We start from the raw sequence: 26,570 nt of genomic DNA, 5'->3' as shown, positions 1-26,570 counted from the left end.
ATGTTTGTAAATTTTTTGTTGAAATTTCCTGTAAAACTGGCTTAGATTTTTGCATAAAATCACGTAATACATATTTTGTAATTTGAGTTTATTCAAACGTTAAGAGTCTATGTATAAATTGTTAATAAACTGTGGGTTCTTAATTTCATACAGCTTTTATTTTTCTACTCCTAAGATTTTTTAAAAAATTATTTGATACTAATTTTAAAAAGAAAACAGTGCTTGTTTTCATTAACTGTAAACATTGTAGGATATGTGGCTAAAAAAATGTTTCAAACTGTTGTTTAGCTTTTTGATTATTTAGTGACTTTATCATTATCTCATGAATTCCACCATTTTTGGGTACAGATCATTATGCCTTAGTCGTATTTTTCTATAGAAAGATTCATCTCAAGATACTAACTTTGAACTGAAGAGTTAAAAATACTAATACAGATTTTGAAGATGAGAAATTCCATAGTAATTCTATGAAATGTTTTATTTTTTATTCTTAACCCTGAAGTATGTAACATTTGTTAAGACGAAGCCTCACACCCTGCTAGAAGGATATGTGTTTACCACACTGTTCTCATAAAAAATATTCAACATTCTTTGGCTGTAGTCATTTGAATTGTCTGACATACCAACCTTTTAAATGTGGTATGTTGTTTTAGTACCACGTATACTTAGACAGTTTTGTATCTTTAAAGGGCATGCATTTAAACCTACAATCTTACTCAGAATTCTCTCTTTTAACTAATTTTTCTATTGGGATAGTGTGCACAAAATGTAAAATAAAAAAAAAATTGTCACCTTTGTGTATGGAGACATAGTAGTTTGGCCTTTTAAAAATGTATTTCTTTTTAAATGTACACTTTTTTTGGTGAGGAAGATGGTCCCTGAGCTAACGTCTGGTTGCCAATCTTCCTCTTTTTTTTTTTTTTCCTCCCCAAAGCCTCAGTACGTACCTGTATATCCTAGTTGTAAGTCCCTCTGGTTCTTCTGTGTGGGATGCTGCCACAGCATGGCTTGATGAGCGGAGTGTAGATCCACCCCCAGGATCCGAACTGGTGAACCCCTGGCTGCCGAAGCAGAATGTGGAAACTTAACCGCTATGCCACGGGGCTGGCCCCAAAAGTGTATTTTTTATTTAGCAATTTTCTTCAAACCTGTTTTCAGAACCTCTTAAAAGAGAAAACAGTAGGTTGTAGAATGTATCTGACATGGCCTCTTAGTGCATTTTAGAGATGGAGCATGCTGGACTAAAGATGTTTAGAACTCTTTTTTTCTTTAATCTTTAAAAATCAAAGCTTGAATTCTTTCCTTTCCAAATACATATATTGGAAATCACTGAAATACAGACATCTTTAAGAATGTGACTATTGTTTATTCGCCCAAGCACTCCTTAGCACAGAAGGTGTGAATGAGTAGAGAATAGAGCACTGGCATAGTAAAGTTAGTAGCAAATTGGGATTCAGGGTCTTAGGTGCTACTCCTGGCTTTTCCACTAACCAGCTTTGTTTCTTTGGCCAAGTCATTTCCCCTCTCTAAGCCTATTTCCTCATCTGTAAAATGACAGAATTAGACTCTGAGGTCCCTCTTCCAGCCTTAACATTTTGTATTGCTTTTTGTAATGGCTGTTTCTCTAAAGCTCCTTGGTGCAAGAGGTCCTTCTCTTGATCACTCCTTTTTTAGAAAGTCAGTGTTTTGACTTATTGATTTACCTACCAGCAGTAGGCAATTTACTTTCTTTTACTGTTTGAGCACTTAAACAAGAGACGTTACTCATCTCATTTCTAGATAGGATCAGAATTACTAGAGGCTTTCTTGGCTTTCTCTCTCTTTTTTTCTGATTACTTGTTCGTCTTTGCATTCTTGGGCTCATTCCTTATATTATTTTTGCTTTCTTTTAATAGATGTAGGTATAAGGTATAATAAGGCATTATCTTGGTGTTCATTATGTGATTTAGAAGACTTAGCTTGTGTGAGTTTTGGGGTTCTATTATTTTCTCATGCACGAGTTCCGATCATTGTTTGTTTGTGGGTTTTTACCCTTCCTCCCATATTGTTTTGCTTTCTCCCCCCTCCCTTCCCTCCCTTTCAGGAAAATGGAGGAGTGGCTCCATTACTTCCGGCTCTGCCCGGGTTTTCTGCCACAAGAGTGGCACAGCCTGTGCCTCTAATGCTTCTGATAGAGTCGTGACTGCTTTGGATGCTACACCTGCCCCAAGATGTAATAATGAGCATTGAGATTCCAGGGGCAATACCTTGTTGCCTGGATGATTTTCTCAGAAACGTCCTGGAAAGCCTCAAGAAAGGAAACTTCAGAGCAAACAGAATCAACTAGGGATCATCACTATACATCCAACACATGCATACCAGCACGGGTTCGGCCGAGGCCTCCAAAATGATGCTTTGCCTGCCTCAGCTGGTTCTCAAGTGATGATGTCCTTGAAGTCTCTGTGGCCCGTGACTCAAGAGTTAAGGTAGTGGAGTTTCCCTTAAAGCATCTCACAGCAGGCTTTGTAGATGGGACACATCTCACCTCAGCATGTTTGCTGACTACTCAGGTTGAAGGTCAGCCTCAACCCTTAGGTCCTTCAAATTAAGTTCTAACTTTGGGGTATAGGTTATATGATAAGCTAGGTTTATGATACAATGGGTCTTTGATATATTGGACTTGAGCCATCAGTCATACTTTATATAGAATGACTTAACTTTATTATTCTTTTTAGGGCTTAATGTACATAGCTATACGTTGGGTTTTCCTTTGATCAAAAGGTGTTAGAGGGCAAACCTAAAACATCGTAGTGAGGTAAAGCTTAGGGAGTCTCCATCACTCTGTGTGTAACTTTTACTTTGGAGGAAAATGAACGTTCTCTGAAGTTTGTAATTTTTTCCTGCCTCTAAAGTGACTGTGATTGTTCTATATATTATGGTCTTACTAAAGATTGTTGATAAATCGTGTAATTCTTCAGTGTGTGGATCTTGTTTAATATTCCATGTTTATTATGTGATTTATTATTTGATATAGAATTGTATCTTATTATCTCAAGTATATCGTATTTCTTAGTTTCTTCCTGACAATCCAGAGCTTGATTATGAATTAGGTAGGTTTACATATTTTGGCCTCCCATTTAGTAGACATATTCTTAGTGGTCTAGAATTTGAAAGAAGAAAAATTATATGATTTATTATAATTAGCAACTAAGTCTTTACAGGTAATAGGGAATTTAAGACTTTTTTGAACTTGTAAATACAAACTGAAATCAGGAGATTAAACTAACCTTTACAGTAACTAAATTAATAATTGTATTTTTGTTGGCTATTATTGTACCACCCAAATGGTGATATAAGATCTTGTGACTACAAGTGAACTATGTTTTTCTATTTGTAATGTAGTACCCACTACTTCACATTACACACACACACACACACCACTTCATTCCAAAACGGTGGTTTTACCCAAATTGGTTTGAGAAAGGTTTTCCTTGTCCATGGGAAGTCACAATGTAATGTGTATTAAAGATGGTTTTAGAGAGTTTTTCTAGGAAGATGCTTTTATTAAATTTAAAGAACCACCTTTTATTCTGAAACTGTTTCCTAATTTGTGGAGGATGTGTTGAGATATTCTTTATTTTATAAAATGATGAAAATAAATGATATTTAGGTGTAAATTTTTTTCTTGGCAAAATGAAAAGTTGGCAACTCTATGTTAGTCTCCATTTAAAAAAAATTTACTGTGTGCAATCCAGGTCAGTACACCACTGATTTAGAAGTTGAAGAGCAATGCTTAACAGCTCAACTCCAGTAGGATTTAAATTGAAGTTATCTAATGTCCACTTTATCGAAATACAAATCAGGGTGGAAACCCTCAGAAAAGCAAACTGATCTCTGGTTTCCTTTAGCGATTGGTAACTGTGTTGTCTAAGTATTTCTGATCCATCTGTTTGTAGGGGAAAACACCAAAAGACATACAAAAAGCATTTATGGAAGTGATTACCTATTTTGCTTCAAAATATTTTCCTTTGTTTGTTTAGGTGCCTTTGCTATATATCTTTGAATAAAAATAGCAATGAACAATCTACCTTTCAAACAAAATTAAGAAGGCATTAATATGCATTAACATCTCCTACTATTGAGTGAATTCTTGATTGAAATTTGAGTGCATGTTGAGAAATATCTTTATATTTCTTATCCAAATAATCCAGAAATAACAAAAGTTCCATAATTCCAGCTGCAAGTTTTTGACTGAGCTAGAGAGGCAATCTTGGTTTCAGTGTGGATGTTTATCCCATAGAGCTTAGTTCATGGAAAACTGAGAATCATGCCACCTTCCTTTTAAACGTTTTTATAAGGTATTCCTTTGCTACTGTGAATTAGGACTTTATATCCAAGGGACACCCAGGTGCAAAACATCTCCTCTTGCACAAAAGCTGCACGATTGCTTTTATCTTACATTTTCAGATGTCTTCTTTTAGTGCAAACATGGAAATTTATTAGGGATATATTTTATTTTAACATAAGATGGTATTAGTTAAAGAAGTACTTTCTCATGCTTTTAGCAGTTGATTTTCCCACTAGCAAATTGGTTTTTGAGGAGCATCTTGAGAAGTTTTGATATGAGTGAGGCTACTGCACTATCTACTTTTTTGGAAAGTGAAAACTCACTTATGGTAATTTGTGTTCTTTTACCATGTATGTAATTAATAGCACTCATGTCCTCTCTCTTCTTTACCCTAGCTTGAATATTATTAGGGATTTCGGATTGCTTCAGTACTTATTGTTTGGTGTATGCTTTCATCTAGTTAACAGAATTTATGAAGTAAATTGAAATTTAAGGGCCAAAAATATTATCCACCAATTTAAGGCACTGTTTCATAATAAAATTATTACACACTAGTTTTCTAAGAATATGTTTTGCTGTTAAATAAATCCTCTCATGTGGAGTTTTGTCTTGGAATGCCATTTGTCTGAATAAGTTGATTTACTATTGTTGGCCTGTCTGATATTGTAGTTGTTGAATGATGGCAGCAGAGCAGGTATAGGATTGGAAGGTTATCCAGCATGAAATTGCAGATGGTCAAAATAGTTAGTTGAAATATCCTGAGATTTTTCAATGTAACGCAGAATTATATAGAATTGGGGAAAAATCAGTGCTAAGAGCATTTTCAAAAGTTTTGGTTGGTAGCTTAGGTAAAAACATGGTTTTGATAGTCTTGTATTTATAATATAAAATCTGTTGACACATTTATTTCTATTTTGATACAGAGAATTCTTTATTTTTGTTCTTAATTTGTTATACTTCAGTAGCAACTATATAGTTTTTTATTGTCTTTTTACTCTCAAGAATTGCCAAGAAGATGCTTTTAGAAGAAATTAAAGCCAATCTTTCATCCGATGAGGATGGGTCTTCAGATGATGAACCAGAGGAAGGGAAAAAAAGAACTGGAAAACACAATGAAGAAAACCCAGGAGATGAGGGTGAGCGCTCTAAAGAGAAGTATAGGATATCATAATTTGATTGTTTGATCGCTTCAGTCTTTGAAGACTATCTGACCATGTGTATCTTACTATGTATATTTAAAGTTTATTAAAATGTTTAAAACTTTACTGCCTTTACTCCTTTTGAGTATCTGATAATAATTGTGCATGTTTTATCAGTTGCTGACAATAAACAGATGATTTTTAAGGCAAAATATTTTTTGCCTTTTAAAACTGGACTGTGTATTGGTAATATTTAATCAATATTTAATAATAGTAATAGATCAAGTCTGATGTATGAGATTTCCTAGTATGACCAATGATACAATGGTAAATGCACAGCTCTGATCTTTTTCATAAATTAGGATAATTGTCAAAAAACAAAATAGTTTTACAAAACATTTTAAAGGAAAAAAGAGTGAAGATTTTACTGATTTATTTTCTCCATTTAGAAGCAAAAAATGAAGTCAATTCTGAATCAGATTCAGATTCTGAAGAATCTAAGAAGCCGAGATACAGACATAGGCTTTTGAGGCACAAACTGACTGTGAGTGATGGAGAATCTGGAGAAGAAAAAAAGGTGAAGCCTAAAGAGCACAAAGAAGCCAAAGGCAGAAATAGAAGGAAGGGTAAGACATTTTAATTCTGAATGTAAGGAACATACTGGTTTTATAAGCTAATTATAGTAATGAAATTTAAGTATATATGTTCCAACGATTGACGGCCTATATTCAGTGAATATCAGCACATTGGCAACAACTGTTCTCTTATGTGAGAGTAAAATAAAGAATTTAGACTGGGAAGATAACCCAGAAACTTGAGAGATGACATAAAACATACTTTTAATCTTTAGTTGTCATTTAGATTAAAAAGATAAATAAATATGACAGTAAATAAAAGCTATGTAGAAAATACAAGATTGCCTATAACTGCAGGAAGAAATAATGCTTTCCTAAGGAAAGATAGAAGATGCAGTTAATTTGGGTAGATTTATACAAGCTTATTGCAGAACTTGTATGTAGTCAGATTAAATTTTCATTTCATTAAAAGTCTGAATCCTTCTGTGCTGAATGCTTCCATGTTTCCAGCATCATGGTAAACATTGAGGATACAAAAATGAATAAGGAAATCATTGTCTTGTGTGGTGGTTTTCAACCTGGCTACACATGCAGATCACTCGGGGGATTTTAAAATATACTTATGACAGGGCTTCATCCCAAGCCAATTACAGCATAGTAGATGATGGTGGCACCTAGGTATCCATATATTTTAAAAGCATGTCTGATGTGATTTTGCTCTGTAGGCAGATTTGGCAGTCACTGGTTTAGTAAGAATTATTGACATTAATATTATAAGAAATTATAGCACCATGAGGGATGTCTTGTACAACAGAGGTATTGTATAGTGCAGCACAAAGGAACATTTCTTTAGCTTCTTGCGGGATAAGGGTTATCCCTAGAGAAGACTTCACAACGATGAAGAGTCTCACCCAGCAGACCAAGTTGTAAGTGGGGAGCAGGGAGATGTGTTGTGAAGATTTATAATATAAGCAGGAAAAAAATTGTAAAAGCCTCTGCAAAATGTTTGGCACATGGTGGAGGGAATGCAATTAATATGATGTAGCTGGACTATAGGAGGGAGTAGGGAAAGGAACAACAGGAAATGAGGCTGGGCCAATGAGACAGAGACAGATACGGAGACCCTTGTAAACCTGTGTTTCTCAAACTGGAGTACTTGGCAGCAGACCCATGGGTACATGAGACTATAGAGTAAACATGGTACATCTCTTTGGTGTGTTCATTTTGCTTGAGATTTGGGGGAGAGCATTCTTTTATTAAGTAATCACATGTATGTTGAGCAATTAAATGTGAAATTTGCCTTAGAATCTCAGCTAACTAAAAGTTCAAAGAAAGTTTTTTGCTTCTTAGGGGAAGATTCTGAAGACTTTACTACCCAACTCCTGAAGGGCAGATTCACTTCCTTGCCACTAGGAATAGGAAAGCATTTTAGGAAGTGTCTGAGAAGTACAGTAGGCTCTGTAGGCTGCAAAGCCATTAAGGTTTTCTGGTTTTTTAATTTTTGAAAAGTATTTTTATTTTTTATATCATAGCTGTATTGAGATATAATTCACAAACCATACAATTTACCTGTTTACAGTGTACAATTTAACTTTTAGTATATTCACAGAGGAGTGCCACCACTTTTTTTAAAAAGTTTTTATTTGAAGTATACTCTACGTACAGAGGAATGTGCATTTCCTAAGTGGACAGCTTGGTGAATTTGTACGGCACCACGATAAAGGCACAGGACATTCATTACTGGCACTCAAGAATCACAGCCTCAGCACGACCACTCATTTTTCCCATTGAAAACTTTTAACCAAGGATGTAATATGATCAAATTAATTACCTACTATTCTGTGAGAATGAAAAGTTTGAATCTGTTTGGAGGATATTGCCGTAGATGACACCAAGTGCCATTTGTTGGCGAAAAGGAGGGTTGACTTGAGACACATAGGAAACTGACTTGTTAGGCCTTATTAACTGATAAGAAAGAGAAAAATCTAGGATGACTGTCAGGTTTTTGGAGTTGTTGTGATATATGTATAATACCACAAAAATATTTGAGATTGCCCAGTAGAGTTGTAATGTTGCACAAATGGCAGGCTAAGGAAAGAATCTTGGAATCCTGAACATTTAAAGGGCTATGGAACAGCACTTATCCATTAAAGAGGAGGAGAAAGGTCTCCCCTCCCCACACATACTTAATATGTTATGGACATTTTCATGTTAATAAATAAATAGTACATCATTTTGTCAATACCTATCTCATCAATTTCTCTGCTGTATGACTCCAAGCTTGTCTTTCAGATTCTATAAAGGAACTGAGTGATTTAGCAGGTTAAATAACAACATGAATTCCTGTGCATCTTCAACAAAAGGAGAAATACTGATTATGCCTCTGAGGCTCAGCTCAGGATATAGAATCCCTTAGTGGGCATGATTGCATTTGAAATACTTTATTAAAACCCAAGTTTCTGTGACCTATGTTTTCACTGTCCTCTTCTCTGGGTAATTTATTACCCACGTGTATTTTTGTTTGTGTAGGAGGAATTAAACTAAAATCACAGCCTATTTATGTTTCTAATTCGGATTATGATCATAGTGATTGATGCTCTATTTGTAGTTGCATAATTTTCCAAGTTTTGCAAACTCTGGTGTCCCTATATTGTCTGGAAACTTGAGTTGGGTGATGGGGAGAAATCAAAAGAGAATAGCTTACTTATTTCTTTTTTTTTAAAATTATTTTTATTTTTATTTTTTTTAAAGATTGGCACCTGAGCTAACAGCTGTTGTCAGTCTTTTTTTTTTTTTTTTAACTCTTTCTCCCCAAAAGCCCCTAGTACCTAGTTGTATATTCTGGTTGTTAGGTCCCTCTGCCTGTGCTACGTGGGACCCTGCCTCAGCATGGCCTGATGAGTGGTGCCATGTCCATGCCCAGGATCTGAACTGGTGAAACCCTGGGCCACCGAAGCAGAGCATGCGAACTTAACCACTTGGCCACGGGGCTGGTCCCTAGCTTACTTATTAAATCAAGTGCTGCGTGTGAACTTTAATTTTCACATAAATTGGAAAAAAGTTATAAAAGTTATTTTGATGCTAATTTAGAAATGTAATTATTGCCTTTATATTAGATGATGTTAAGTTGATGTTATTTTTCTGAAGTGTGATAATGGTATTTAGTCATGTCATGATGTCTGTACTTACTTTCAAATGGTTCAGTGCAAAAAAGAGTGTGTGTATGTATAGATAGAGATAAAGCAAATGTGGTAAATGTTAAAAATAAGTGAATTTAAGAGAAAGGATACAAGTGTTCAACAATTCTTTCTAATTTTTGGTCAATTTGAAAATTTTCAAAATAAAATGTTTGATGAAAAATTAATACTAGGCTTTAAAAATTATACTTAATCTCACGATTTGTATGTGCGTTCATGTGGACACACGTGTTCTCCCAAATTCCCAGTTGCTTAGCCATTCTTTTTTACTATTGTTTGTTTTTTATTCTGGTAGAATACACGTAACAAAATTTTAACAATTTTTAAGTGTACAATCAGTGGCATTAAGTATATTCCCATTGTTGTGCAACCATCAACACTGTCTCCAGAACTCTTTCATCATCTCAAACTGAAACTCATTAAGCAATAACTTGTCATTGCTCTCTCCCCCCGTAGCAATTTTTTTATAGTATTTATGTTCACCCATTTTTTTTAGATAGAAGAGACCTTTTATTCTGATCTCAGGTCATGATACATCTTTTAAAAATTTTGTTATTTTGAAATAATTTAAGATTTACAGAAATGTTGCAAAAATAGTAGAGTTCCTATGTACCTTTCACCCACTTCCCTAATTTGACACCTTGTACTTAATATAGTACGATAATTAAAACCAGGAAATTAAGGAGCCAGCCTTGATGGCCTAGTGGTTAAAGTTTGGTGCGCTCTGCTTTGACAGCCTGGATTCGGCTCCCTGGGCACAGAACCACACCACTCATCTGTCAGTAGCCATGCTGTGATGGTGGCTCACATAGAACTACTGGAAGGACCTACAACTAGAAGATACAACTGTGTACTGGGGCTTTAGGGAGGGGGAAAAAAAGAGAGAGGAAGATTGGGGACAGATGTATTACCTCAGGGCAAATCTTTCCCAGAAAACAAAACAAAGCAGGAAATTAACATTGATACAATACTGTTAACTAAACCAGGGGTTGGCAAACTACACTTGTAGGCTAAATCTGACCTTCTGCCTGTTTTTATAAAGTTTTATTGGATCACAGTCATACTTAGTTACTGCTTTCATGTGTTTAACAGTGTCAAAGTTGAGTAGAGATGAGTACTGTAGTTGCAACAGAGACCATGTAGCCTAAAAAGTTGAAAATATTTGCCATGAGACTTTAGATAAAATGTTTTCTGACCTATGAAGTAAACTATAGATCTTATTTGGTTATCATTACTTTTCCCACTAATGTTTTTTTTCTGCTCCAGAATCCAATCTAGGATCCCACATTGCATTCAGTTGTAATGTCTCCTTAATCTACTCCAAGCTATGACAGTTTTTCTGTCTTTTCTTTCATGGCCATGACACTTTTGAAGAGTATTGATCATTTATTTTTTAGACTGTCCAAGTGTATGTATTCGTCCAATGTTTTCTCATGATTAGATTGAGGTTATTGTGCGTTTTGACAAGAATACCACAAAAGCGATATTGAATCCTTCTCAGTGTATCATACCGAGTATACGACGACAGTCTGTCTTATTGCTGGTAATGTTAGCCTTGATTATTTGATTAACTGTTAAGAAAACTATTTTTCTATTCATATTTAATGAATATTTTGTGGAGAGATACTTTGAGACTATGCAAATATCCTGTTTTTTATTGTACTTACACTCACTAAATTTAGCATCCATCTTGCCTGAAGCAATTACTATGATGTTTGCATAGTGGTGATTTTCTATTTCTTTCATTACTTCTACATTTAGTAATTGTAAGGAAGGATTGTCTGTTTTCCCCTATTTATTTATTTATTTGTTTGTTTATCCCATTACTTATATTAATATGGACTTAGAGATGTTTATTTTATTCATGAGTTATAATCCAGTTGTTCATTTTGTTACTTAAATCGTTCCAGCTTTGGCTACTGGGAACTCCTTCAAGTTAGATCACGTGTCCTTTGAATATGCCCCTGTCAGTTTTTGAGCATTGCTTTACTTTCTGGCACCACAAGTTATTCCAGGCTCATATTGTATTTTCCCTGCCTAGATTCCTTTGGACAGAAGATGGGTATACTCTGGGGTTTTAGATGCCTGTGTCATAGTGGCAATTTTGGTACAGAAAAACAGAATTTTGGAGAGAAAAAATAAAATCAGAAATTCCCTTTATGTTCTTGTGATGTGCAGGGCTCAGCTCCTTTTTCTCAGTGCTGTGGCTAGAAATGGAGTTTTCCCAGAGTTTTGCTGTTAGCACCCTCTGCATAGTTTTGGAATTCAGCCTGCCTTTCTGTCAAAACCAGGAAGGAAAGGAGGGAAAAAGAATCATGATACTCACAGCCACCACGCACGACCCTGTAATTTTATAGGGATCGTTATTCAAGTGTTGATTTCAGTCCCCACACTACCTCCTATTGTTTGCTTTTCAGAGTCCTAAGGTGGTTTCTTTGTGTATTCTGTCCATAGTTTTTAGTTGTTATAAATGGCAGAAAGAGTCTGTAATCACTTGTATTCCATCTTGGCTAGCCTACTTTGCTTGTTTTGAAGTACCAGAATTCTTTTTAGTTTATTTACCTTTGGTAATTACTAATACATTTTATGGACATTATCATTTTGTTAATTTATATACAAATACTACTTATATCTTAATGTAGTACCGTAGTTGTATAATCGTAGTTGGAATACGTTTGAATTTTTTTTTAAAATATCATTTGAATCATTAACTGGTCTAATCTACTATATGATGTAATATCCATTAATGTCCATACTTACAGATATTCTTCTCACAAAGCTCTAAGTTTTAATGTGAAGTTATTGACAAATTAAGTGAATTGCATTTCTGTTGGGAAGTATTTAATAACTTAATACTTCTTTTATTCAAGTGAGCAGTGAAGATTCTGAAGATTCTGATTTTCAGGAATCAGGAGTTAGTGAAGAAGTTAGTGAATCTGAAGATGAACAACGGCCCAGAACAAGGTAAATATTATATTGTTTTTTCAAAAGAATTTTAGGGCTTAATCTGAATAACTGTGCTTTAAATTATTTGTAGAAAAGTTGCTATTACTAATAAAGTAAAATATTTAATATTTTGATTTGAAATTGTTAAAATTATTAAAGAATGTGTATAAACATATGTATAGTTGAATTATGTGTTCCAAGCTAGCTGGACTTTCAGCATGCAAAAACACTCGACTGTGATTTTTGGTTGTTAATAGGGGGAAGTTGTAGTGTGTTAGCTAAGAAGCTCTGTAGACAAACTGCCGCAGTCTAACTGCTGGCTTTACTACTTTCTGTTTATATGAGTACTCTGTACTTTGGTTTCCTTATCTGTAAAATAGGGATTACAATAGTACTTACCTTATTGATTATTGTGGACATTAAATGAGATGGTGCATGTAAACAGCTTTGAATACTATCCACTTGGCGTATGGTAAGTGCTCCATGAATGCTTATTATTAGTCTTAGTAGTACTGCTATTATTATAGTAATTAAGATATGTTTGTTCTCTCAATACACATAGCTGCTGATTTAGATTACTATTTAAAATTTTGCTTCCTTCTTAGCATAGTATTTTATTTTATTTTAAAGATTGGTACCTGAGCTAACATCTGTTGCCAATCTTCTTTTTTTTCTCTTCTTCTCCCTAAAGACTCCCAGTACATAGTTGTATGTTCTAGTTGTAGGTCCTTCTGATTGTGCTCTGTGGAATGCTGCCTCAGCATGGCTTGATGAGCAGTGCCATGTCCGTGCCCAGGATCCGAACCGGCAAAACCCTGGGCTGCTGAAGCGGAGCACGTGAACTTAACCGCTCGGCCATGGGGCCGGGCCCCAGTATAGTATTTTAGATAATACTAACCATTCTCAGAATTTTTCAGTTTTCTCCTCCAGAATGATATGATCCTTCTACAGTTTTATCAAATGGGCAATCTATGTGTGAGTGTGTATGTGTATGTCTACATAGGTGTCTACACTTATAAATTTAAAAACATTTGAGTTTTTTTAGATTAGTACTTACCAGGTTGTGCCTGGAGTGTAGCAACATATTGTACTTTAAGGAAATGAAAAGTAACAATAAGATACAATGAGGATTCTTTAAAACTGAGATATAATTCACATAATACAAACTTCACCATTTTAAAGTGTAGAATATAGTGGTTTTCAGAATATTCACAAACTTGTGCAACAACCACCACTATCTAATTTCAGAACATTTCCATCACTCCAGAAAGAAACCCTGTACCCATTAGCAGTCATTTCATGTTCTTCCTATCCCCAATCCCCTGGCAAAAAATAATCTACTTTGTATATGGATTTGCCTATTCTGGACATTTCATATGAATGGATTCATACAATATGTGGTTTTTTATGAATGAGTTCTTTCACTTAGCATGTTTTCAAGGTTCATCCATGCTGTAGCTTGTATCAGTACTTTATTCCTTTTTTAAGTATTTTTTTAATGGTGGTAAAATATACGTAGCATAAAATTTACCATCTTATCCACTAAATGTACAGTTTAGTAGTGTTAAGTACGTTCACATGGTTCTAGAACCAATCCCTGTAACTCTTGTTATCTTGTAAAACTGAAGTCTTTACACATTAAATAGTATCTTCCTATTCCCCCTTCTCCCCAGCCCCTGGCAACTACCATTCTGCTTTCTCTATGAGTTTGACTACTGTAGGTACCTCATATAAGTGGAATCATACAGTATTTGTCTTTTTGTGACTGGCTTATTTCACTTAGTATAATATCCTTAAGCTTCATACATGTTGCAGCATATATCAGAATTTCATTTCTTTTTAAGGCTGAGTAATGTTCCATCGTATGTATACACCATATTTTGTTTATTCATTTATCCATCAGTGGACACTGGATTGCTTCCATCTTTGGCTATTGTGAATAATGCTGTTTATAAACATGGCAGTACAAATATCTCTTTAAGTCCCTACTTCCATTTCTTTTGGTTATATACCCAGAAGTGAAATTGCTGGAGCATATGATAATTCTATGTTTAACTCTTTGAGGAATTGCTACACTGTTTTTCATAGTGGCTGCACCATTTTACATTCTCAACAATAGTACGCAAGAGTTATACTTTCTCCACATCCTCACCAATACTTGTTATTTTCTGTTTTTTTTAATTGATACTAACCATTCTAATGAGTGGGAGGTGGTGTCTCATTGTGGTTTTGATTTGTATTTTCCCTAATGGTTAGTGATGTTGAACATCTTTTCATGTGCCGTGAGTTAGATGAGACAGAATTCCTGTCCCTTGGGCAACTCTCACACAAGCTGGAAGGTTGCAAGCAAGTTCTACTCTTTTCCTTCCTTCCTGTGGGTGGTGCTGGGAATTGGGCGCTCCCGTTTGACTTCATTGAGCTGAGCAGGGAAGGAGATAGGGCAAATGTGAGCAGAAATGCCACGAAATTTCCTACCATTTTGTGTGACTCTTGGTTAGGTGTTCACTTGGTTGCTGCAGTTTCTTGACTGGTTTCTAGAGTTCTCACAAAGTTAGTTTTTACCATATGTTGTTGTTTATTCTGTGTTTTTGTGGGAGAACAAGAGTCTGGAGCTTCCTGGTCTGTTATCTTGCTGAGGTCACTTGACTACTTCATTACTTGTAATGACTGAATAACATTCCATTTTCTAGATAAAACCACATTTTGTTTATCCATTCATCTATAGATGGGCATTTGGGGTCTTTCTACTTTTTGGCTATTATGATTAATGCTGCTATGAACGTTTGTATACAATTTTTGCACAGTTGTGTTTTCATATTCATTCATAGGAAATACCTATGATGGGAGTTGTTGGGTCATATGGTCACACTATGCTTAACTTTCTACGGAGCTGCCAGCTGTTTTCCACAGTGGCTCACCATTTTACATTCCCACTAGCAATGCACTAGGGTGCCAATTTCACCACACCTTCTGCAACGTTTCTCATTTTTGTTCTTTGGATTATAGCCAACCTAATGGGTGTGTGGTAGCATCTCACTGTGATTTTGGTTTGCTTTTCCCAAATGACTAAGGATGTTGAGCATTTTTTCATGTGTTTACTGGCCATTTGTATATCTTCTTTGGAGAAACATCTATCAAAATTCTTTTCCCAATTTTTTTTTTTTTAAAGATTTTATTTTTTCCTTTTTCTCCCCAAAGCCCCCCGGTACATAGTTGTGTATTCTTTGTTGTGGGTTCTTCTAGTTGTGGCATGTGGGACGCTGCCTCAGCGTGGTCTGATGAGCAGTGCCATGTCCGCACCCAGGATTCGAACCGACGAAACACTGGGCCGCCTGCAGCGGAGCGCGCGAACTTAACCACTCAGCCACGGGGCCAGCCCCTCTTTTCCCAATTTTTAACTGAATTTTCTTTTTGTTGATTTGTAACAGTTCTTTATGTATTCTGGATACAAGGCTCATATCAGATGTATGATTTGCAGATATTTTCTCCCATTCTGTGGGTTATCTTTTCACTTTCAATACAGTATCCATTCATGTATAAAAGTTTTTAATTTTTTCTTTTGAGGAAGATTAGCCCTGAGCTAACATCTGCTGCCAATCCTCCCCTTTTTGCTGAGGAAGACTGGCCTTGAGCTAACATCTGTGCCCATCTTCCCCTACTTTATACGTGGATGCCTACCACAGCATGGCTTGCCAAGCGGTGCTGTGTCTACACCCAGGATCTGAGCCAGAGAACCCCGGACCGCCAAAGCAGAACGTGTGCACTTAACTGCTGCCCTGCCGGGCCGGCCCCAAAAGTTTTTAATTTTGATGAAGTCCAGCTTATCTATATTTTTCCTTTGGTTGCTTGTGCTTTTGGTGTCACATTTAAGAATCCATTGCCTAGGGGCTGGCCCCATGACCGAGTGGTTGGGTTTGCGCGCTCCGCTGCAGGCGGCCCAGTGTTTCGTTGGTTGAAATCCTGGGCACGGATATGGCACTGCTCGCTGAGGTGGCGTCCCACATACCACAACTAGAAGAACCCACAACGAAGAATATACAACTATGTACCAGGGGGCTTTGGGGAGAAAAAGGAAATAATAAAATCTTTAAAAAAAAAAAAAATCCATTGCCTAATCCAAGGTCACAAAGATGTATGGCTGTATTTTCTTTGACAAGTTTTTGTAGTTTTAGCTCTTACATCTCGGACTTTGATCCTTTTTTTTCCTATAACCTCTATGAAATTTTATTTAAGTAAGCTTCTAGTTTTACATGTTTAGATGGTTCTCAGTATTTTCTACTATAAATACTATTGTCATAAAAGTATTTTCATACTCACACATATAGAGATATATAAATATTTTTACAACACTGTTATGTATACACATATGCATATATATTTTCATATATATTTTCATATATATGCATATGTGTGTGTATTCACACACTTGTCTCACTTGTCTGATTATTTCCTTAGAGTAAATTTCTAAAAATGACATTGTTAGGTCAAAGTTGTACAATTTTAAGATTTGTCATGCATATATTTGCACTCTTATAGAAGTCAATTTTTTCTCCCCCTAGCAGGATATGTAAATAACCATTCCCTCACTCTTTCAACAATAAAACAATGAGCAGTCTATTAGCTAGAACGTATATCTTAGGGGGACTTTGATCCTTTCTGTGTTAATTTTTGTATATGGTGCAAGATAAGGGTCCGACTTCATTCTTTCGCACGCAGATATTCAGTTGTCTCAGTATCGTTTGTCAAAAAGATTATTTTTTCCCTATTGAATTGTCTTGACAGTCTTCTGGAAAATCAGTTGACCAAAAATGTAAAGTTTTATTTCTAGACTCTCATTTCTCTTCCATTGATCTGTGTGTCTACTTTTTATGCCATGAACATACTGTCTTGATTAATGTCACTTTGTGTACCATTTTCTAAGCCAAGAAGCACTTTTCTCAATAAAAGTTGTTGACTGTTTTTTTTCAAATTTATGTGAATTGATAGGAAGAAAATAGTATTAAACTTTTAGAAGCTGCTTTTTGTTTTAGAGATGGTGAATATTTTTATATGTATATTGGCCTTCTATATTTCTAAAGACCCTTTATCCATTTTATTACTTATGTGCCAGACCTGTCCTCTGAATAACTTAAAATATTGATCCTTGAATTAGAATTAAGGATTATCCTTTTTGAAGTAAAGTTCTTTTGCTTTTTGTTTTCCCCTGTCTTTTTAAGATAAAGCAGTTCTAGAGTAGTACATAATTTATTTAAGGAAATTCATCATGAAGTATTTTATTTTGCATTTTAAATGTTCTTTAGGTCTGCCAAGAAAGCAGAATTGGAAGAAAATCAACGGAGTTATAAACAGAAAAAGAAAAGGCGACGAATCAAGGTTCAGGAAGATTCATCCAGTGAAAATAAGGTAATAATGACATTTACCCTGTGTTTGCATTATAACTGGTACAGTAGACCATAGTGAATATGTTATTACCTCTTCTGCATTCTATTTGTTAGTTGAATTTTACTGGTTTATTTACATTTTACACTTCTGTGGAAAGATTGACTTATTGAATTTAGAAATATGCACAAGTATTAATTTTGTCATATTATCAATTTTTTTCTGTTTCCTAACTAAATCTAATGGAAATTTTAAGCTGTTCTAATTGATTACTTTACATTCTTAGAGCTGTAGAACTGGTGTGCAGTGTTCTATTTATTTTTGAAGACAAAGCATTTTATCCTGAGTAATGTCTCATAGGTGAATAAATTTCTTCTGGCAATGAAGTTAGCTAATTTGAGTTTCTTATATCTAAGCAGAATTATGTAAAGTACACATTCTGTGTAATGTGTTTGTTCTGTCAACGCTGTTGTCTTGTGCAGGGGTGGGGATGTGTTCTTTTCTTTAAATTAATGTTTTAACCATTTCCAAGTGTACAATTCAGTGGCCTTAGTTACATTTACAATTGGAAACTGTACCCATTAAACAGTAACTCCCCATTCGGCCTACCTCGAGCCCCTTATTACCTCTATTCTAATTTCTGTGTCTATGAATTCACCTATTTTAGGTACATAATATAAGTGGAATCATCCAACATTTGTCCTTTTGTGTCTGGCTTATTTCATTGACGTAATGTTTTCAAGGTTCGTTCATGTTGTAGCATGTATCAGAATTTCCCCTTTTTAAGGCTGGATAATATTCCATTGTATGTATATATCACATGTTTATCCATTCATCTGTTGATTGGCTTTTGGGTTGTTTCCACCTTTGGCTATTTTGAATAATGCTGCTATGAACGTGAGTGTACAAATATCTGTTTGAGTCCCTGCTTTTAATTTTTTTGGTTATAATCTGAGTAGTGGTATTGCCCGATCATATGGTAATTCTATGTTTAACTTTTTGAGAAACTGTCATACGGTTTTCCCAATGCACCAGGCTTCCAGTTTCTCTATATCCTCACCAACACTGGTTATTTTCTTTCTTTTTGTTTTAATAGCTACCCTAATGGGTGTGAGAAAGTATCTCATTTGTGGTTTTGATTTAAATTTTCCTAATGACAAGTGATGTTGAGCATCTTTTCATGTGCTTATTGAACATTTCTATATCTTCTTTGGAGAAATGTCTATTCCAGTCCTTTGGCCCCCTTTTGGTTCCCCCCCCGGGGAAGATTTGGCCTAAGCTAACATCTGTTGCCAGTCTTCCTCTTTTTGTTTGAGGAAAATTTGCCCTGAGCTAACATCTGTGCCAGTCTTCCTCTATTTTGTATGTGGGTTGCCGCCACAGCATGACCGCTGACAAGTGGTATAGGTCTGCACCTGGGAACCAAATCTGGGCTGCCAAAGCGGAGTGTGCTGAACTTAACCACGAGGCCACGGGGCTGGCCCTTTGGGTTGTTTTTAATACTCTTTTTTTTTTTTTGAGGAAGATTAGCCCTGAGCTAAAATCTGCCGCCAATCCTCCTCTTTCTGCTAAGGAAGACTGGCCCTGAGCTAACAACCATGCCCATCTTCCTATTCTTTATATGTGGGCTGCCTGCCACAGATGACTTGACAAGTGGTGCATAGGTCTGCACCCATGATCTGAACCGACAAACCCCGGGCCGCCAAAGTGGAACATGTGAATTCAACCACTGCGCCACTGGACTGGCCCCTTTAATACTCTTTTTTATTGCAAAGTATAATTCTGAAGCTTTTCAGTATGTTTTCTTCCACCTTTTCTTGGTATATTAATTATTGGAATATGAAATAGATAAGTTAGATAACTTGGTAGTATTTACCTCTTATCATTTAAATTTCATAGAGTCATTCTGAAGAAGAAGATAAAGAAGACGATGAAGAGGAAGAGGAAGAAGATGAAAATGATGATTCCAAGTCTCCTGGAAAAGGCAGAAAGAAAATTCGAAAGATTCTGAAAGATGACAAACTAAGAACAGAAACACAAAATGCTCTTAAGGAAGAAGAAGAGAGGCGAAAACGTATTGCTGAGAGGGAGCGTGAGCGAGAGAAGTTGAGAGAGGTAAACCAATTTTTATTTATGATTTCTTTATAATATATGACTTTCATAGATTCATAAATATATTTCAATATTTCAAGGATGGAATGTTGTAATCAACTACAGATTTTTAGTTACAGTTGCTTTTCCCTACTAACAGTATTTTATGGGACTTAAAAATCTTCATTAGGCTTTATTAATATAATTAGGTACATGGAAAGAGTTGAGATTCTTGAGTGATCATCAAAGTGATTGTGTTTTGTCTGGGGTAGAAAAATCTTTAAAAATTATTGCTTAAGTCCATAAAGGATTTCAATTTTTTAAGTAAACATTGTAAACATTTTCAAGCACATGTACAGGTGGAGGAAATAGTGTTATAAATCTCCATGTACCTATTACCTGGCGTCGGCAGACCAACACATGGCCAGTCTTGTTTCATCTATCCTCTTACCTTCAGATTATTTTGGAGAAGTCTCAGAAATCATATCATTCTGTCTATATATGGTTCAGAATATATTGTCAAAAGGTAAGGATCTTGTAAACATTACTACAGTACCATTATTACACTTAAAAATTAACAGTATCTCCATAATATCTAATATCTAGTTACTATTCAGAATTCCTTCGTTTTCCTCATAAACATATTAGTGGTTTTTAAAAAGAGTTGATGTGAATCAGGATCCTGAGAAGGTCTCACTACATGTTATGTTGCATTGGATGTTGTGTCTCTTGAGTCTATTTTAATCTGAAATTTTCCTGTTTTGCTTTCTTATAGTAAATTTGTTTAAAAAACCAGATTATTTGTGTAGAGTTTCCTGTATTGTAAGTGTTGCCCATTGCATCCCTGTGGTGTATTTTCATTGGCTCCTGGATGTCCTATGAACTGTTGGATATAGAGGCCTGATCAGATTTAGGTTCAGTTCTTTTTTTGGCAAAAATACTCGTGGGTGGTAATATCTACTTACTCTGTATCTTACTTAGAGGCACTTTAAGTCTAGTTGTCTCTTTTTGTGATGTTAATTTTATTTAAAAAATTTAAACAACAACTAGCATTAGGTAAATAGACATTAAAATCCTATATTATTATCATTTTCTTATGCTGATCCCTATCAGTGTACATACATGTGTTTCACATAACTGCAGTCACTGTATGTGGTATGTGCTGTATTTTCCTCTCCCTTTTATTTCAGATAATTTAAATGTGTATTAACATATTCCATGTACTTTTAATTGATTTATCATATTTACTTTCTAATTAAATTTTTATGTGAATTAAGTTGAATATATGTGCTTTGTTGAAGTCAGATATTACTATAAGACTACAATGAAAAAAAGTTCTTTTCTACCCCGACTCTACTCAGAAGTATTGACTTTCAATTCTTTCAGCTGTTCTTTCCCTTTTACCTGTATGTTTCTGTTTAATGTGCTTATAATACTATCTCCTCATTTCTCAGTTTTAGACATTACCATTATTATATGGAAGTTGTAGATTTAGCCCTCATATACTACCCACCAATGACAGAGTTTCCTCCTCCCATTCTCTCAGTATGGTTACATGACAGTTCTGGTTAAATTGTTAGTCAATGTTCATGTGACTGTAACTATGTAAATATTCACAGCAGGAGCTACATAGTGTATATTGCATGTATATCTCATACACACACATGTGCATGTGTACATACACATAGTGTATAATGATTACATTCCTTAGTATATAGTTTTTTGGTTTGCTTTTCCTAGAGTTAGTGTTTTTTTCCCTCTTTTTGGTGAGGAAGATTGGCCCCGAGCTAACATCTGTTGTCAGTCTTCCTCTTTTCTTTTTTTTTCTTTCTGTCTAAAGCCCCAGTACATAATTGTATATCCTAGTTGTAAGTCATTCCAGTTCTTCTATGTGGGATGCAACCACAGCATGGCTTGATGAGTGATGCGTAGGTCTGCGCCCAGATCCGGACCCATGAACCCTGGGCTGCCAAAGCGGGGCGTGCAAACTTAACTGCCTGGCCATGGAGCCGGCCCCATGTTAATGTTTCAGTTTTTTCTCTTATTTTCTACATGCCTATAAGTAGTTCATTTCCCATCTTTCCATCAAAACCCTTAAGTTCCTTAATGACTTCAAACACATCAGGTAATTTATCAGTTCTAGTTTTTTTCTTTGAACTGCCAATACTGGAGCCTTGTTTTCCTACTCTAATCTGGTCTGCTTCATCTATTTTCACTATTCTGGGCATTGCCTCTTCTATCTCTTGCTTTATATCACTTCTTCCTTAGATCCTCATTTTCCTATGCACCTTACTTCCCGGAAATTTTGAAATGGGGTAGACGCCTGACTTTAGTGGATTAATTTGGCAGTCTAGTAGGTCTAACTGTTCCTTATTTAGCCTTTCAACTAATTCTCCTTTCCATTTCACACTTCTCCCTGTTTGTGTTAACTGATGCCTCCCGGTCCTGAACTTTCTGAGGAATATCAAATCTGGTGCTTCTTGTTGGTTTTCTTCTCTACAGGTACTTAAGTTTCATCTTTCTTTATTCTGTTGTCATTTGACACTTGTCCATATGCCTTCTAGCTTTCACAATTTTGTTAATATTTCAGTTCTGCCAGGACCTTCCTTCCTCTTCTTTTGTACTTTTGGGATTATCACTTTTTTTTTTTTTTAACATTCTTTCATGTCATTTTAGTAAAGAAGTGTGTTCAATCCACAATTTTTAGCCACTTGCAATGGTTTAGCTTAAGTAAACTATCCCAGGAAATTTAATACAGTTTTGTGTAGCCACCAATTATGTATGATGTATTTCCCATACCAAGTTTATGATCAAAGAATTTTATCAAAGGTGTATGTCCATGTAGCCATTACCACAATTAAGATGTAGAAAACTTTCATCTGTACTTCCTAGTCAGTCCTCAACCTTATACCCCTGGGTGCAGGGAATCAGTGATCCACTTTTTATCACTGTAGATTAGACATGTATTTTTCAAAGTTTCATATAAAAGAAATCATACAGTGTGTTCTCTTGTATAATAATTTTCAGGGTAATAATTTTGAGATTCATCCATGTTTGTGTGTACCAAGTAGTTTGTTGTTTTTATTGTTGAATACTATTCCATTGTATGAATAGACCACAATTTGTTTACCCATTCACTTGTTGATGGATATTTGGGTTACTTTTGGCTTATGAATCAAGCTGTTATACACATTGTGTACAGGTCTTTGTGCAAAAATATGTTTTCATTTCTCTTGGAAAAATATCTAGGAGGAGTATTATGGGGCCATATGGTGTGTACATATTTAACTTTATTTTCAAATTCCATTTGTTTATTGCTGGTGTGTAGGAAAGCAGTTACTTTTTATATATTAACCTTATATCCTGCAACCTTGGTATAATCACTTAGTTACAGGATATTTTGTTAATTCTTTTGGATTTTCTACATAGAAGATCATTTCCTCTACGAACAAAGACAGTTTTATTTCTTCCTTCCCGATCTGTGTAGTTTTTATTTCCTTTTCTTGTCTTATTGCATTAGCTAGAATTTCCAGTACGATATTGAAAAAGAGTGGTAAGGAGGACATCCTTGCCTTGTATTTGACGTTATTGGGGAAGCTTCTAGTTTCTCACCATTAAGTGTGATGTTAGCTGAAGATTTTTTGTAGATACTTTTTATCATCTTGAGGAAGTTCCCCTCTATTCCTAGTTTACTGAGCATTTTTATCATGAATGCGTGTTGGATCTTTGCCAGATGCCTTTTCTGCATCTATTGATATGATCGTGTGGTTTTTTTTTAAGCCTCTTGGTGTGATAGATTACATTAATTGATTTTCGAATGTTGAACCAGCCTTCCATACCTGGGATAAATCCCACTTGGTCGTGATGTGTAATTCTTTTTATATGTTTTTGGATTCGATTTGCTAACATTTTTTTGAGGATTTTTGCATCTATGTTCATGATAGATAATGGTCTGTAGTTTTCTTTTCTTGTATTGTCTTTGGTTTTGGCATTAGGGAAATGTTGGCCTCATAGATTGAACTGGGAGGTATTCCCTCTGCTTTATCCTCTGAAAGAGATTGTAGAGAACTGGTATTATTTCTTCCTTAAATCTTTAGTAGAATTCACCAGTGAACCCATCTGGGCCTGAATCCATCTGTTTTGGAAGGTTATTAATTCTTGATTCAACTTCTTTAATATCTATAGGCCTGTTCAGATTGATGTTTAACTTTATAATAAACTGCCAAATTTTTTTAGTGTGGCTGTAACATTTTGAACTCCCAGGGAGTTCCAATTTCTCCATGTCTTTACCAGCGTTAGTTGTTGTCAGTTTTTAAAATTTTAGCCATTTTAATAATGTGTAGTAGTATCTCATTGTTATTTTAATTTGCATTTCTCTGATGACTAATCATGTCAGGCATCTTTTCACGTGCTTAATGATCATTTATATGTCCTTGTGATGTGTCTATTCAAATCTTTTGCTCTTTTTTGGGGGGGGGATTTGTTTGTCTTTTTCTGTTAGTTGGGATAGTTTTTTACATATTTTGTATATGAGTCATTTTTCATGTTTATGAATTGTACATATTTTCGTTCTTTGTGGCTTTTCTTTTTATTTCCTTAATGATGTCTTTCACAAAGCAGAAGTTTTGAACTTTGATGAAGTCATATTCATCATTTTTTTATCATTTTTGTTTTTGTGTTCTATTGAAGAAATCTTGGTCTACCCTAAAGTTGCAAATATATTTTCCTCTATGATTTCTTCTAAAACTGTGTAGTTTTCACTTTTACATTTATGATCCCTTTGATGTTAGTTTTAGCAAATGATATGTGAGGTATGGTTGAAGATTCATGTTTTTTCCTGTATAAATAGTCAGTTGTTGTAGCACCATTTGTTGAAAAGACTTGTTTCTCCATTGGATTATATTGGCATCTTTGTCAAAAATCAATTGATCATATATTTGTGAGTCAGTCGATCTATATGTCTATCCTTAAGCCAATACCACACTGTCTTGGTGACTGTAAGCTTATACTTTATAGTAAGTCTTGAAATCAGATACTGTAACTCCTACACCTTTGTCCCATCTTTTCAGAATTGTTTTGGCAATTCTCAGTTATTTGCATTTCCGTATAAATTTTAGTATCATCTTGTCAATTTTTAGAAGTGTCCTCCTGGAACTTTTACTGGGGTTGTGTTGGATCTTTGGATCAGCGACATCTTAACAGTGTTCTGTCTTCTGTTACATGAATATAGTATATCTCTCCATTTATTTAATTCTCCTTTGACTTTTCTTAGCAACGTTTTGTGGTTTTTATTGTACAAATCTAGCTCATATTTTGCTAAACTTATCCTTAAGTAGTTCATGTTTTTCTGATGTCATCGTAAATGAAATTTCAAGTGATATGATGACCTTGTGTTCTGTGACCTTGCTAAATTCTCTTGCTAATTCTAGTAGCTTTTTTTGGTAGATTCTTTAGGATTTTCTATGTATACATTCATGTTGTCTATACATAAAAACCTGTTTACTAATTTCTTTCAAATCTGTTGTTAATTTCTGTTTTTAAATTATAAATGGATGCTTAATTTCTTCAGATGCTTCTTTTTCTTTTTTCTTTTTTTTTTGGTGAGGAAGATTGGCCCTGAGCGAACATTTGTTGCCAATCTTCCTCTTTTTGCTTGAGGAAGATTGTCGCTGAACTAACATTTATGCCACTCTTCCCTTATTTTGTGTTTGACACTACCAGAGCATGGCTTGATGAGTGGTGTGTAGGTCCACGCCTGGGATCTGAACCTGTGAACTCCAGGCTGCCGAAGTGGAGTGTGCCAACTTAATGTCTACACCACTGGGCCGGCCCCCAGATGCCTTTTAATATATCTTTTGGGGTGATCTAGAAAATCAGTCTTATGTTCCTAGAATAAGCCTTACTTGGTCATGGTATACCACTTGTTTTATATATCATTGTATTTCTTTTTTTTTTTTTTTTAAAGTTACAGTTTTTTTTATTTTTTTTAAAGATTTTATTTTTTCCTTTTTCTCCCCAAAGCCCCCCGGTACATAGTTGTGTATTCTTCCTTGTGGGTTCTTCTAGTTGTGGCATGTGGGACGCTGCCTCAGCGTGGTCTGATGAGCAGTGCCATGTCCGCGCCCAGGATTCGAACTAACGAAACACTGGGCCGCCTGCAGCGGAGCGCACGAACTTAACCACTCGGCCACGGGGCCAGCCCCATATCATTGTATTTCTTTTGCTAATATTTCAACAGTGTTTTTACCTCACTGTTAAGTAAGCATGTTGGTCTGTTGATTTCTTTTCTGGTTTTACTGTTGTAGTAATACTATTCTTATGTAAAGTGAGTGGGGAAGTGCTCCCACCTCCTCTGTCTTCTTAAAGAGTGTTTGTAGGATATTATTTCACTCTTAAATGTTTGATAGAATTCTCCAGTGAATCCATGGGGCTGGAGTTTTCTGAGTATTTTTTTTTAAACAGATTCAGTTTCTTTAATAAATGTAGGGCTATTTAGTCTATCTGTTTTTCCTTAGATCTGTTTTGACAAATTTTGTCTTTAAGGGATTCGTTCATTTCATATAGGTAGTCAAATTTATTGGTTTAGATTTATTCATTAATATTCCCTTATTATCCATTTGTTTTTTGTAGCCTCTGTTATGATATCTCATCTTTAATTTTTGTTCCTGATAATTGGTGTCTTACCCTTCCTTTCTTTTGTTTTTATTAGTTTCTCTAGAAGTTTAGCAGTTTTACTATCTTTTCAAAAACACCAGCTTTAGGTTTCATTGAGTTTCTCTATTGTTTCATTTTTTTCTATTTCATTGATTTCCACTTATTTTTATTTTTTCTGTCTTTCTTTGGGTTTAATTTGCTCTTATTTTTCTAGCTACTTAAAGTTGATGTTGGATCTTACTCCTTTTTAAATATATGCATT

At 35.1% G+C, this 26,570-nt stretch overlaps 1 protein-coding gene across 15 annotated transcripts in view; it reads left to right on the top strand.

Moving 5' to 3' along the window:
• Window positions 1–26,570, top strand: part of ATRX (ATRX chromatin remodeler) — a 241,434-nt gene that overhangs the window by 94,363 nt on the left and 120,501 nt on the right. For all 15 annotated transcript variants that reach the window (XM_070502810.1, XM_070502821.1, XM_070502817.1 and 12 more), the window contains 5 exons: window positions 5,330–5,463; window positions 5,916–6,092; window positions 12,109–12,202; window positions 17,485–17,587; window positions 19,463–19,678. In XM_070502810.1, the coding sequence (XP_070358911.1) occupies window positions 5,330–5,463; window positions 5,916–6,092; window positions 12,109–12,202; window positions 17,485–17,587; window positions 19,463–19,678 (724 nt within the window). The remainder of the gene's footprint in view (window positions 1–5,329; window positions 5,464–5,915; window positions 6,093–12,108; window positions 12,203–17,484; window positions 17,588–19,462; window positions 19,679–26,570) is intronic.

This window comes from Equus asinus, chromosome X (assembly GCF_041296235.1).
Source record: "Equus asinus isolate D_3611 breed Donkey chromosome X, EquAss-T2T_v2, whole genome shotgun sequence".
Taxonomy (NCBI): Eukaryota; Metazoa; Chordata; class Mammalia; order Perissodactyla; family Equidae; genus Equus; species Equus asinus.
The sequence above is the reverse complement of the archived record's forward strand: the minus strand, read 5'-3'. Positions and strand labels throughout refer to the sequence as shown.